The sequence below is a fragment of the Haemaphysalis longicornis genome, unplaced genomic scaffold (assembly GCF_048455015.1).
Source record: "Haemaphysalis longicornis isolate Haplotype H1 unplaced genomic scaffold, Haemaphysalis longicornis Haplotype H1 scaffold_12, whole genome shotgun sequence".
Taxonomy (NCBI): Eukaryota; Metazoa; Arthropoda; class Arachnida; order Ixodida; family Ixodidae; genus Haemaphysalis; species Haemaphysalis longicornis.
The window spans coordinates 22,362,778-22,377,001 of NW_027526225.1; the positions used below are offsets into that span (position 1 = coordinate 22,362,778).

Sequence of the window (14,224 nt, forward strand, 5' to 3'; positions counted from 1 at the left end):
CTAACAAGATAACATTTGCTACTTGCCTCTGTGTCAATGTGCAACAGCCCCTTCAGGGCTAATTAGACCCCTGCCCACAGCTCGGAGTTGCATGCCAAGGTATTAACATAAGACTATTCTGAACTCTAGTCGCTTCCAAGAATGCTCACAGACACTACAAACGCAAACTGCTTGGTCACGTTCTACAGTCACTAGCCTGGGATTTAATGCAGAACTATGGTGATCTGTTCTTGAGCCACGATTCAACTAAAAAGGAGTCTAGAAGTACTCTCACTGAATTTTAAAATGAGGAAAGTCTGTAGGACCAGCCCTCAAGGGAGTCAACTAATGGGCATTATCTGTACTATGAGAATTGATGCAGTGTTATTCAACTCTACCAATCCATTAACCTGTTCCAAACCCTGCCAACACTGGGATTGTTCATGCAGTGCTCACAAACTACCACTTGCCACAAGAACACTCGCACCAAGGCTTGCCATGTAATCCACTTTGGGAGCTGAACTCTTGTACCGAAGCTACACCAACAAGAACCCTCCGAGAGGAGCTCCATTGCAAGGATCTTGAACGCCAGACGTGAGCCCAGTGATTTCAGAGTCTCAGCGAATCACTCCGAGTCGTGGTTCATGGATGCAAGAATTTATTGATCTACGATTAGCGTGCGTGCGTACGCATGAAGTCAATGTGGTTGTAAAAACAAATTACAAGGGAGAGAGAGGGGACATTGCATTGGCGGCCAACGTGCAGGCGAGTCAAACTACGAAATAAAACACTAGAAGCTGAGACCGCACACCTCACCCGGTATTTCTTTTGTTGCACCTACAGTCGAAAAGTAGTGGGGGAGGGGGAACAAAACATTGTCTATTTACACAAAACGATGACCGAGGGAGGCGTGTCGCAGAAGTTAAAACACGTGTACGTTTATATCACAACATAACTGGTCGTCCATGTATCGCACATTTAAAACTAAAATAAAACGGGGATCAGTGGGAGGGGGAGAAGAGCGGCGGGGACAGCACCGAGCTTTCTTGCAGGGTCAAGTATGTACAGGGTGGGGGACGTCGATAGAAGAAGCAGGTTGGCAGGAGAAACAAAAGAGAAAAACGACACTGGCTTCTTGTCAGGCAAGCGGCATGGAACGATCAGAGCCGTTGTTCTTGGTCGGGGCGGCGAAGTGGTGGAGATTGGCGGCCTGGTCCTCCTTTCACTTCAGGTGGGGCCGCTTGATGTTCATGCTCATCTTCTCCTCCTCGGCCAAGTGCTGCTGGAACCCGGTCACCTTTTCTGCAAGGGAAGAGAGCGGCAACCGTAAGGACTGGGGGCAACCACGAATGAGAAAGACTAGCGATGCACTAAGGTCAATCTTTTCTACAGCAAAGCTGTTATAGGCTGAATTGAGCAAAACTGCACGTCAACACCGTAGAAAAGGCTCGAGAAAGTGAACCTTGCAGCAAATCCAACCTTCTGGTGACTGAACCTAATGTAGGTACTGTGGAACCCTGATTGGGACCACACAAAAGCGCCGTATGACAGGTGTATGGCAAATGCCGCCCTCGTAGACTGTCTCACGCGACAGGTGGGCTAAGAACTTATTTGAATCGCTATATCTAGCACGTTCTCGCAAAATGTGCGAACCCCCAACTGAAATCCTAAATTTCTAAAAGGTAACCACCTACAGTACAACCCCGTTACAAGAGACACTCAAGGGACCGAGGAAGCAAGTTTCTTGTAACCGAGGTTTCTTGTATGAGAAGTTGCCAACACGGCAAGCATACGAAAACCAACCAAACTGTTTCCATTCGAATGTCTCTTAGAACAGCGTCTCTTGTAATGAGGTTTTACTGCATTCTGTTCATTCAGTTATATAACTGTCTAATTCGCAATTGAGCATACTTCCTAACATGTTTTGTTTAGTGAACTTGGTCAATTTCATGACATATGTGACATGTGTATCGTGTACACATTGGCATTTTTAGTGCTTTTGTGGCATAAACTAGTTGAAGTGCGTTTTGTCTGCTCTAGCTTTGTCTCCGTGGTAACGTTCGCTAGTACGACGAATTTAGGGCTCACCGTTGAATTTGGAGAGGACCTCCATTTTCTCCGCCAGCAGGTCCTTGAGCTTCTGCACGTACACTGCACAGGAAAGATGAAACATGGGAGTGCATGAGTAACCCCACAATTTTTCCCTTCATTAAGGCCCCAATTTAAGGCCCATGAAAAACTAAACGAGGTTAAGAAAAAAAAAATTCATTAACTTCAGGCCTCCTAGTGGAAGAGTACCTCTGTACACAACTGCTGGAGAGTTTGAAAGTGTTTCCTTTCATTTTAGACCGTTTGGTCGAATACTCTGAATTGCACTCGCTCGACCAGCACTGCCCAGTCCTTGCAGTTTCCCTGCTGAAAGAGGGCATGCAACAGAACCGCCCATGGACTGTTCAACTTTTAATCACTCGACCCAAAGCTCCATTTGCTTTCAAACGGCATCAAAAGCCCAGCCCCTGCACTGGCCACACACCCAAGGAAGTCCAGTTAAACACCACCACTCACGGTCGAGGTCGTAGTCCACCTCATTGGTCATGGTGAGCAGATCCATGTCCTGATGCGTCCAGGCTTGAGTGGCCTGAACAGGGCAGCAGACGCAGCAAGCACATCAGCCAGACAGCCGGCGAAGAGCACGTTGTGGAATTTCGCAAGCAAACGGAAAAGAAATTCAGATTTTGTTGCCAGGTTCACAGGCATCCTCAGCAGCAATTGAAAAGGACTAACACCTTCCTTACTGACCTTGGATGTATTTTGAAAACAATTTTGTATGTATTTTGACATGCACATGACTCGTTGCATCTCTGCAGGTGTTCAAGGTTTTCGCATATCAGCAAGGATATACACATGTTGGATATACACATGTTAATAGTTGAATTACGCATGCCATGTTTATTACTCTAATCCTGTTTTTCCTTTTCTGTTCAATCCACGCACCCATTGTTATACTGATGAGACAAGCTGTTCGCTTTCTTTTGATTCAAGAACTGCTGTATACCTGTTCTAATTTTTGTATATTTTCACCGTTCCTGCTATTGCACTGCAGGGGTTGCAGCACGTAAAAAAGAAAAAAGAAAGAAAGAAATGCTTGTTGTATACGAAATCAACAGCGTTAGATTGGGAGGGGGGGGGGGGGACAACTGACACTGGCTTTTTTTTTTTCAGTGAAAAGTTGTTACCAAATTTCCAGCACCTGCCCGGAAACAGCGCATAAAAAAAAAAAAAAAAAAAGTAGCTTCATCGCGCTTAGGAACAGTCGTACAACGGCTAAACTATGTCGCAAGGAGAGACGAACAGTGCACCAGGGGCAATGGCCACTACTTGCCTCGACCACTGTTTTGTGCAGGTCCAGGATCTCCTCTTCCATCTCCTGGAGGTGCGAGATGGCTTCGTGGAATGTGTACATCTCCCCCGACATCTCCACGTCCTGCAAGCATTGGGAAGGAGGGGGAGAGAGCTACACAGTACTGCAACTGGCAGAGCAGGCGGCTGCACTGAGTGGCAGAATTTTCAAGACAACAATAACCAAAGAGGGACAATGCTCAATTTGCAGCCCTGTGTATACAACCTCACCTACTTAGAAGCACCTTTCTTTGGAAGCGGGTATATTTTGTAGTAGTGTCACTGGCTATGATGTTCCCAGACATCAATTGAGAGGCACAGGTGCTTTAAACGGAATCTTTAACACATTCGAGAATTGAGGCATCACAAAGGGCAGGCCTGTTTCCCCAACACCAAGAGGCGTGGCGGGCAACTCACGTCGGACGCCCGCAGCACGGCCAGGTTGTCGTCCTCCTCACTCTCAGGGGCCATCTCTTCGTCCTCATTGGAGGAAGGGGCCTTCAGCTCGGGGCTGTCCTCCACACCCAGCTCCTTCACCCTGCGCACAGTCACCACGGAGGACACAAGTGTTGACACGCGACTGTCGGCACACCACGAGTATGTAGCTGGGACTCAACGCATGCAAAAGCGAGGTTGCAGAACCTCGCGTATTAGGGGTTCTGGCTGTCGGAGTCTCCTGCCATTGTCATTTTATGTAGTCACAGCACTAAAACACCGGGACACTCGTCTCCCAATGCCTCGCGCTAGAGTGCTTCATGCTTCAAAGGCACGAGACTTGCAGCAAAGCTGTGTACCTTTACCTGAACTCGGCACGATCTGTAACTTAACACCATGAACATTGGGACGAGGGAGAAGAACCCAAGAAATACATTATGCATTCAGACTTGGATTAGCTACACGATTGCATATAATAAATTTAGATATGTATATAGTTGAAACAAAATAGTCCTCTGCCTCTCATTGCCCATTAGCAGCGATTTTGCTGTGGAAAACACTGGCACACACTGCATGCTTCGTCAGGTTTCACTTTAGTAGAGATGGCTTGGGATTTTTTTGTATCTTGGTGCAACTTATCAGCCGCCAACTATTTTCCCTCCAGCAGCCACAGTGCCGGACGCACTGCTGGCTCTATGTACGCTATCACTGGCTTCGATAGAAAAGTGTGCCCTGCAATCTCCACCAGCAACCATTACCGTATTTACTCGCGTAATCCTCGCACTTTTTTTTCGGAAAAGTCAATGCGAAGTTAGGGGTGCGAGAATTATGCGGGAAAAAAAATGCGGTGCACAGTGTTGCCAATTTGCCTTCTGCCAATCCCGCTAAATGTAGCGGTCGTTTTTTGTATATGTAAGCTCAGTGTTGCCAACAGCAGCTATTTCTTTTTATTTTATAATTTACAACGTAAACAGTATCCCGTCGATCAGCGATCATGAAATTGCCGCCTTTGCTTTCTGGCGCGCGCCCTATCTCGTCGTCGTCATGTGCGTGCCCTACTTGTGAAGCTTGACAGTAACGCACGTTGAAGTCGGTGACGCCGAAGTGCCTGCCTGCGGCGCGGTTGCCGTGTTCGATCGCGTACTCTATCGCTTTCAATTTGAAAGCGGCAGTGTAGCTCGCGCTCTTCCCCATGGCGACTAGTCTAGTTGCGCGCACGCGAAACCGGCGCAAGTACAGTGCGAGTAGCGTGTTAGGGCGCCTGGATGGCCTTGGGCACACAGCGCTCTCCGCCGAACGGAGAGGCGGCGGGGGAGGGCGCGCGTTGGAGAGCGCGCGCACCATGCGGGTTTCGCGAGCGGGCAACTTTCGCCGCTGCAAAGTTGGGGGTGCGAGGATTATGCGAGGAACCAAAAAATCCAAGTTTTGGTGGCTCACATTAGGGGTGCGAGGATTACGCGAGTGCGAGGATTACGCGAGTAAATACGGTATTACTCCTCACATCTAGATTAGGTAGTTTTTGGAACCAACGGGGAATAGTGAAAATAGAGTGCTCAATTGGTATGCGTTAAATCTAAGATCAGTACAGGACTGAGTGGAATACAAACCGACAGTGTCAAGAAAGGTGTCATGGCAAGAAATCGCCACGACAAAAAGGACAACCACGACAGGAAAAAAACGTGCACAGCTGATGACGAAGACGCGCTCTGCGGGGTACGTGTTAAACACCCCGAGGCCACAATCATCATCAGCGCCTCGCGGGGTCATTGACCCCCTATTCATGAGCCGGCCAATCGCAAGGCGCCAGCGAGAAAAAACCGAAGAAGGAGCGAACCGGAGAACACCGAGCAAGAGGGGAGTGAGAAGCGTGGATCGCGACCGGGATGCGCGGTGGTCGGGCGACTGGACCTGTGCCGTGCCCCAAGAGGTCATCCACGACTGCAAACCCCAGGAGGTCGTCGCAAGGAAATCGTCTCGCCAGGCGTCGGTGAAAGACAGCGGTGCGCCCAGAGAGCCGCGTTAGTCTTGATCATGGAACGGGAGTTCGGAGCACGCTGCACCGTTACGGCCACGACACACTACATGGACCTTCGAACACCGAAACACACCACGACTGCGTATCTGGGACGTGAGGTAGGGCAACTCCGTTCCAGCTGCGAACGAATATTGTGGACGTTCCCTTACCGTACTCTGTTCTCGCCCTTCAATCCCGGACTTTGACCGTTTTCCCCCGTTTGAACCAATTATCGTGTTAAATACCGCATGGTCGCAGTTTCCGGTTATTCTTTGGTTTAGCTCCGTCTTCTATGGTGCGATTTTGAGTTGGGTTTTGGGTTATATAAACTGGTCTCGTTTCCAAAGTTTCCCTTTTCTATTTATTATTGTCCAACGAACCTGACAAAAGGGAGAAGACTGAAAAATTACTGAAAACGGTGTTCAAACGATAGTAAAAACCCGTGTTCCCCTTTCTTATCCCTGTCTGTTCACAAGTTTCACTCGTGTTGAGTGAAGCTTAAGGTTAAGGTTAACTAGCTGCTATCTCCATTTCGCCTCAAGACCATTCGAGACAAGTAGGCCAAACGCACTACATGCAAAAGTGAAAGTGTCACTGACAAAGCTGACTCCGTTCACATGACCCAAACCAGATTGACCTGGACATTGTGCTTGTCACGCGAGAGTAAACAAACTTATCAGTGGTTGTTACAGTTTTTATCTGAATAAACACGTCATTGAGTGTCGCTCCTAAACATTGCATTATGCGGTCAATAATGCAGATAATATACGGGGGTAATTTTCTTGCCCTTTTGCGGAGTGCTGAGGCAGAATTTGGCATGATGAATTTCAGTTTCAATGAAATTTCACAAGTCTCGTCAGTTCCGTTCGGAAATACTGTAGTACAAGCTGCATATGTTGTACGTTTGCTACACCTTTTGATCCTTCACAAATGAGATGTCGTGCTGAAAAATGTAGGATTTCTGTGACTGCTAAGACAGTGCGCATGAATTGCGAGCGACTGCTGACAAACGAGTGTCAAATTGGACCCACCTGTCTGCATAGCGCAGCGTGTTTAGAGAGTGTTCACAGGAGCTCAGGCCTGGCGAGATCATGGCAATCTGGACATGGGGGAGAAAAAGAAAATTGAGTATTTGGTTAGGAACCTGCAAGCAGACAACAGTTCAGGTGCCCGTGTACCAAAAAGACCAGGCATTTGGGCCAGAACAGGCATCTCGACGCGCACCCCAAGCCTGTAAGATGACATAACCACGGTGATAACCACACCCAGTCTCGTGTTCGCTAGAATGAAGTCACCGTGAACTGAACCTGCTTGGCCCACGAGGGTTGGATCATACATGCGATTGTGACCCTGTACGGAACACCACACATGCAGCGTGGTCACTGGTAGCAGTGAACTACTCTGGCTGCATTTTTGAAAAATGAATTCACAGACCCCCTCATTGGCACACCAGTGTCATGTTTTTTGAACTACTGCGAGGGTGTGAATCGAAGTAGTGAAGCTGTAGGGCATTCCTGCTCATCCACTCAGTTCCTTTTGAGACAACCGACACCAACAGAGGTGTACAAAGTGAAGCACCGATGCAAGGCTCTATCGCGCTGACATGAAGGCACCAACAGGCATCATCAGCATCAGCGACATCAATGACAGCACATGCGCATCTCCCTTTCCTTTTCATTTCTACATTTAGGTTAATGCCACTTACGAAAAACACACCACTGTACGAGACTGGTGGCAGTAACAGTGACGTTTAGAGCATTTGGGGAGGAGGGGGGAGAGAGAGAGAGGGCAAAAGCAAGGAGGGCCAAAAATGTTATAACGCCCAAATGGTTTCAAAGGCCACACGAAGGATGCACCAAAGTACTGCCTCCTGAAATAGGAGCGACAGCACATTGGCGGCAAGTTGGCTCGATTTGCATCAAGCGCTGCTTCTGCATAGGCGAACGACACTGACAGAGCCGAGCTTTGTTGAGGAAACAACAGTGGCCCCCTCCCCGCCACGTTCACCCACCATGCAGGTGCGAGAGTTCTCCCCGATGAAGGAATCTCGGAGGACCTGCGTCAGCTTGGAGGCCCGGAAGGGCAGGTGGGCGCCCCGGCGACCAAGCGCCCGGATGCACTCCTGCGACCGAGAAACGAGAGGAGGAGGGGGTTGGCGTTGCACCGAACACTCACGCACCTGCCAGCAGCGAAACAGAGCCGCCTCTACTAGGGAATCGAGCCTCCTCCCACCTTGAGGGCCAGCAGGCTCTTGTTGATCTCTGCGCCCTCCATTCGCGTCTGCCGGTTGGCGCTCGACGTGTCCGCGCCCCGCTCGTTGCCGGCCAAGTCGATCAGGGAGAACTTGCCGTGCAGGCGGCTGGACTTCCTGCGTTTCAGCACAAGGGGGGGGGGCAAGGCACACTCCTTAGTAGCGGAAAGTCCGCCGAGACGGCACAGGGAACCACTGCGCCGTCCACGGACAACACAACCATGGACAACACAAGCACTGGAATTGCCACACATGCATTGTAGCTAAGCTAGCTGGAGCAGTTGTAACGTACTGGAGCGTGCTTGCAACGGGAGGCCACACAGCCGGACAGGCAGGCCCCTGAGAATGGAACTGGGAGCTAAGCGGGGCTTTGTTTTAAAACTGGGCCAGCTGGATCGTGTTAACTAGGGCCGGGAAACACAGGATGTGTTAGAGTTTTCCCCCCCTGGGTGTACCACGGATGGCTTCATTCGGACCAGCTTCCAAGTTCCAGGAAGCGTGGCACCCTGCTCTACAATCACGCTCCTGCTTCGCATTTTACTGAAACTCGAACCCCACCCTTCCGAACACCCTTTTTTCTGCCTTTCTTGCACCAAGCTCAGAACAGGAGCCGGGATTTGGTGCTGTCCCTACCTGAGCCTCAAGATGATCTGGAACACAGCATGGGAACGCGAGGAGTTCTGATTGGCCGATGTCTGCCCGGATGTCCTGCAGAAGAAGAAACAAAGGTGTAGGGAAAAATGACACCTCATTAAAGACTGCAAATGCATGCAAAGGGGAATTGGGGGATCACAGTGTTAACACTGCTAACACAGCACACCCTCCCAAGCAAACTGGTTCAATGCTGCAAAAAGGTTCTATTTACAAGGGCGCAATGACCCCTCGCAATCCAACCCGCCCTTACGAGGGCCATGAAGAGAAAATACAGATTTAGTTCAACTAATTAGAAAGACTGCTTTGTCGCCATAACAATGGAGACACCCTAGCCACTTTCCGGCGATTCTACACCATCACAAAATCTTCCACAACTGGCAGCTTTTACTAAGACATGACTGGACGATTGTAGCGAGGCCTCTAGCTTCGTTTGATAGCATCACTTCAATGCTAACGTGCAGTTCACACAATGAAAATTTTGTTTCTAGGGCAGGCCCACACGACCTCACTCTTGCTTATAACACACCACTGTAGCTCAAAATTTCAATGTTTTTCTATACTTCTTGCATTTTCTTGCTAAAACACGTTTTTCATGGCTGGAATGGAAGCATAGCGATGCACTAAAGCCTAGTTCTTCCAAATTAAGCAGACTTGAATGTTGGCTTCATGGCCCCTTTAAAAACAGGAACACCAGCGCACGCACACGCACCTGACACTGTTCCCATGCTGGATGAGCTTGAGGACCTCTTCGACGGAGTCCACCTCCTTCTCGATGAGCCCCACCACCTGGACCTGCTGCTTGCCGTCCTCCAGCACTCGAAGCTTCGCCTTGCCGTTGAGCAAGTCAAAGACCTGCACAACAGTGGTCACAAGAAGGTGAGAAAAGCGAGCCAAAAAGCACACTGGGCGCATTTTGCCGCGAACCGCGCCTTATCTATGGTTGGAGAAAACACGTTACCTTCCCTTTCTTTCGTATGCCCCACAGGCTGTTGTATGCGATGGGGAGAGTGCTTCTCCCCGACGTTACTAGACTAGAACGTTCCTCCTTCGATTGCCAGTATTCTCCGTCCAACTCCATGGTTACAGAAAGAATTGAGTGGAAAGGTAAATGCTCGCAGGGCAAATGCCGCTGCATTCAATCGCCCAACACTTCTCAGCACACACCACTCCACTGACCAATTCTTCGACGTTCGCTTTCAACTGATTGCAAAGCACAAGTTCGCTCCAATTTGTTATTCCTCCAAAAACCCCACGTCCTTGGCTGCATCATAGTATGCTGCGAATAGACAAGTTTGCAGGACACAGCTTCAGCTAGCAAAAGGTACTTCTTAGCTGCCCAATGGTTCAACAAGCACAAGTGACACATGGCACCACAAGGCATGCCAATCAAACACTTACCAGAAGACCAGCCAGCGAGGGAGAAAAAGACAACTTTCCCCGCCTGAAACTGCATCCTGCAAACTTTCGTCTGTTAGTATAGATGGTATTCACTGAAAAGTTCAGCAGTCGATTTCTTCACTTGGCAACACTGGAAACAGCCACGTACATGGTGCGGCTTGTGCCACTGCACCCGCACACCGAAGAAAAAAGAAAAAGAAAAAGAAAAAGAAGAAAAAAAAAAAAAAAAACACCGGCATGCGCCGTCTGCTTCAATTCAACCCAATTCTCAACAATGCTGTCAATAGAGATGTTATTAATCGCACTCACATTAGAGTCCAGGCATTACTTTGCATTCGGTGGGGTAATGTTTGGAACGTCCAACACACGTGCTTAGTACGGACAAGTATCGCCACCCCGTGGAGCCCGACAAAACCAGTGACAGCACTTTTCCATGGTTGCCTGCATGCGTGCCTCACCAGTGAATGCAACCTATAGGTCTTAAAAATGGCCCATTCCAAACAAAACCGGATGTCACTGGAAACGAATTTAAGGGAAACTGAGCGCTGAACAGTTCAAACTGAACAAGGCAATGTGTTCAAATGTGCAGTATTAAATCTAGTCATTGTTACACCCGTCAACAGAAATGCCAGCGCAGAGGCAGAGCCTTTACACCAGGTTAAGTACACCGGGAGTATTGGGGGAACTGGGTACAAAAGTCGTGAAAGATTTATTGCTAACGAGATATTTGCAAACCGCAGAGCTCGCACGAGCCCTGCAAAAGTCACAACAGAAGGAACACCTACCTTCCCACTGTAGATCTCGAAGAAGCTGGAGGAAACGACTAGGTCTTCATTCTTGTATTTGGGAGACCTCAGGAGCCTGAACACATCCTTTGCTGCAAAAAGAAGGAAGAAGGCATGGTCACCAAACAGGAGATTCCCTGTAACTCGCGAAGCTACAAGTACCAGTTTCACACAATATTACAAGAATCACAAATTGAACAAAGGTGGAGAGAGTAAAAATTTTGGGCAAGAGAAAACAGAAGCATCTGAGATCTCGGATAACCGGAAATATGCACATCATAGTTTGTGCACTGTACCAAGGTTGGAATGGGGGGGGGGGAAGCCAAGCTACTCACTCGCTAGTGCATAGATGCCTTTTGTGCAGTCCTGCGTCTTGCCAGAAAAGTCACCACCCATGGTCTGCAAAGGTCACGAGGAGAGCGCACACTGCAACTACACGCACTGCACAACACTGGGCCCCGCTATACTGATGTAAGAACAGCACAGCAATTGCTTGCTGGCCTCTCCACACAGCCAGAGGGCTTCAGTATCAGACGGACAACTGTCCATGTGCAGTCTAGCTTGCGCATTTTTTACCCCTCCTGGGCATACTACACGCTAAAATTTTTGTACTAAATTGAAACTGTGCAGCTGAGAGCGTTGGAACAGAATTAATGGGCAACACACAATCACGCAAGTAGGAGAAAAAGAAATTAGACCTTAAGCAGTAGACCAACTGCTGTAGCAGAGAAGAAAGAAAGGCAGTGCCAGAAGGGACAAACCAGTGCTAGAATCAATGCTGGGAACGAGAGCACTCACATGCGTCTTCCCACTGCCCGTCTGTCCGTAAGCGAAGCACGTCGCCATGCCCCCGTCAAATATCGTCTGGACTAGTGGGCGGGCCGTGTACCTAGAGTAGACGCAGGCAAGAACAAAAGCATGGCTGTTTAATATAAAAGAAAGGACAGTGAAGGGATGAATGCCGCAAAGTTGTGCAACAACAACAAAATGAAATTGCAAGACTCAGACAGGCACTTGCACTGTAAATACTAAATAGCAGCAACTTGCTGTCGTAACTAAGCAATCATGAAAAGTCCCTGCCCAGCCGTGGTAACCAATCCAGCCCTTCTCGGCACATCGAAGAAGGGCCATTTAAGTTGACTTCAGAATGCAGTGCGTTGTTAGTTTCCGAGAACTACTTGCAAATACTGTCAGTGGCTTGCAGCACAGCCTTCATAGTGGCTTGCAGAATAGTCTAAAAGCGCATAGCGAGGACCCTTGTGCCGCGTTAGCTAGTGCAGTGGTTCTCAAATGGGGGTCCGCGAGAACATATGAAACATATGAGGGGTCCGCCAAGCCTCGCTCAAAGCTACCCCCCCCCCCCCCCCCCCCTCTCCCGCCATATTTTTCTTGATATTGCTAAGTAGCACTTTCTTGCAATGGAAAAAGGTGGCTTCGCCACATTACGTGTACGCTTAGTTTCTCCGCGTAGCACATATTTTAACATCTGCTTTTTGCACAGCACGCCATGAGAAGAAAAGAAACAGACACAGAAAAGGCAGACTTAGATTCAAGAGCAAATTGTTCAGCATTATGACGCGCATTGTCATTAACGTCAAGCAGAAAAGGCGGGAATCGGATAAGTGTGTGGGCAACGCAAGCTGCAAGTACAAATTGTTTGACATTACGACACCGATCAACATATGCTCCATCGTGGGGTCCCCCGTCACTTTCGCAAGCCCCAGAGGGGTCCCCGGGGCAGTAATGGTTGCGAACCACTGAGCTAGTGCATCAACGCAAATACATTTCCACAGGGCTCGGCTAGAGATCAGTATCACAAAAGTAAGCCTACCAAACGATAAGTGCTTCCTGGCTTAGCCATGCTCTAAAACAACGCCATGCACAGCAGACACTCACTTGTAAACCAGCTCGTTGTTGGCTGAGTCATCAAAGGCATAGTCGAAACGGAAGGTGGAATTCTCCAGGAACTTTGTGAGGTCGACCTTAGCCTTGGGTTCGTGGACAACAATAAGGTCTCTGTTCGGCACTGTGATGACGTCCACTTCTTTGCGATTCAGCTCTGCAGACAGAGGGGAAGGGAACCACACAGCTCAGTCACAGCAATCAGCCAGAATCATCAGGTAACACAAACAAAAACTAGCACCTTCCGCCACCGAAAAGTGGGTTGCTCTTGGCATTTGTATGCACTGTGCCACTTTCATTCGATATGCTGGGGGCGAAGTTTCCAGTTTTGCTATTTTCAGGGGTGAGACAGCCCAAAGAGATTTGGGAGCAGTTTTCGGAGCAGCAAAATTTCCATTTTGGAGCAGAAGAATCTTGATTTGGAGCATTTAGGGACATTTATTACATCGTCTTGTGAGCTTAAAAAATCATAATTTTAGCAATTTGAAGGGTCAAGTACACATTTCAATCAGTTTTGAATACACAGAACACTGAAACAGCCTTACGTGAAAGAATTTTTTAAGAGTATCACAAAGTTCTAACTCACTACCTTCTTCCTAACTAGTGATATTGTGTTGCGGCTGTATGCAACACTGACAACAAAACTGCCGTTAACATTATCAAATTTAAGGGATCTGCAATAGTGGCGTGTTTTTTTACCGTTTCAATGCTAAAATTATTATTTTTGTAATCCCAGGCTGCGTTGTACAAACGAGTCTAGTCACGGCAGCAGTTGAGCAACTTCGAGCTAACGGTCGCATAGCCCAACCAGCCTACCCGTTGCAGTCCGTGGGGCGCACGTTCACCCCATGGTTTTTTGAGTAGCGTTACTGTTTAGCCACCTAGATTTTGGCATTAAATTTCACTTCGCATACATCAAGTGTTATTAGTCGCGTGCTATGGCAACGCTGCAGTCCTGCAGCCATTGGGCGCTGCCTGAACAGGTCGCGGCGCCGCAGCACAGCCCGCAACTTTCGTGTCGACCGTTCTACCCCCCAGGCTCGCAATCACGCTTCCAAGCACAGCAACACTTCAGCATTTTATAACACCACAGTGAGCCAAAAAAGTTCACTTCACAAACCCGATTATAGATGCCCGCACCGCGTTTCGCACTCCAGGACAAGCCACGCGGAAGTCTTAGGCCCCACATTTCAATGAACTTTTTTTCGAGCCGCACAACTCCTTGTAATCTCGCATCAATCTCAAACCATAACCCCGGGTTAACGTCACTGTTCAGAGCCACAACTGATAGAATTAATAGACTGGAACCCAGCTGATTGCGTAAAATGAACCAGGGAAAATATCGGCGATGCGCACTGAGCGCGGAAGTAGGCAGTAGCAGCCGGATCAGGCGGTGGCCATGTTTGT

General features: G+C 48.7%; 1 protein-coding gene across 1 annotated transcript in view; it reads right to left on the reverse strand.

Annotated features, from left to right (window-relative positions):
- Positions 1-620: 620 nt before the first annotated feature.
- Positions 621-14,224, reverse strand: part of Klp10a (kinesin-like protein 10A) — a 44,120-nt gene continuing 30,516 nt past the window's right edge. Inside the window, exons 7-20 of the mRNA XM_077693031.1 lie at positions 12,812-12,974; positions 11,714-11,804; positions 11,251-11,314; positions 10,916-11,007; positions 9,442-9,584; positions 8,712-8,786; positions 8,060-8,195; positions 7,839-7,949; positions 6,859-6,926; positions 3,796-3,916; positions 3,362-3,463; positions 2,545-2,617; positions 2,068-2,130; positions 621-1,281 (exon numbers count right to left, since the gene is read on the reverse strand). Coding sequence (XP_077549157.1) covers positions 1,202-1,281; positions 2,068-2,130; positions 2,545-2,617; positions 3,362-3,463; positions 3,796-3,916; positions 6,859-6,926; positions 7,839-7,949; positions 8,060-8,195; positions 8,712-8,786; positions 9,442-9,584; positions 10,916-11,007; positions 11,251-11,314; positions 11,714-11,804; positions 12,812-12,974 — 1,382 coding nt within the window. The 3' untranslated portion in view covers positions 621-1,201. The remainder of the gene's footprint in view (positions 1,282-2,067; positions 2,131-2,544; positions 2,618-3,361; positions 3,464-3,795; positions 3,917-6,858; positions 6,927-7,838; positions 7,950-8,059; positions 8,196-8,711; positions 8,787-9,441; positions 9,585-10,915; positions 11,008-11,250; positions 11,315-11,713; positions 11,805-12,811; positions 12,975-14,224) is intronic.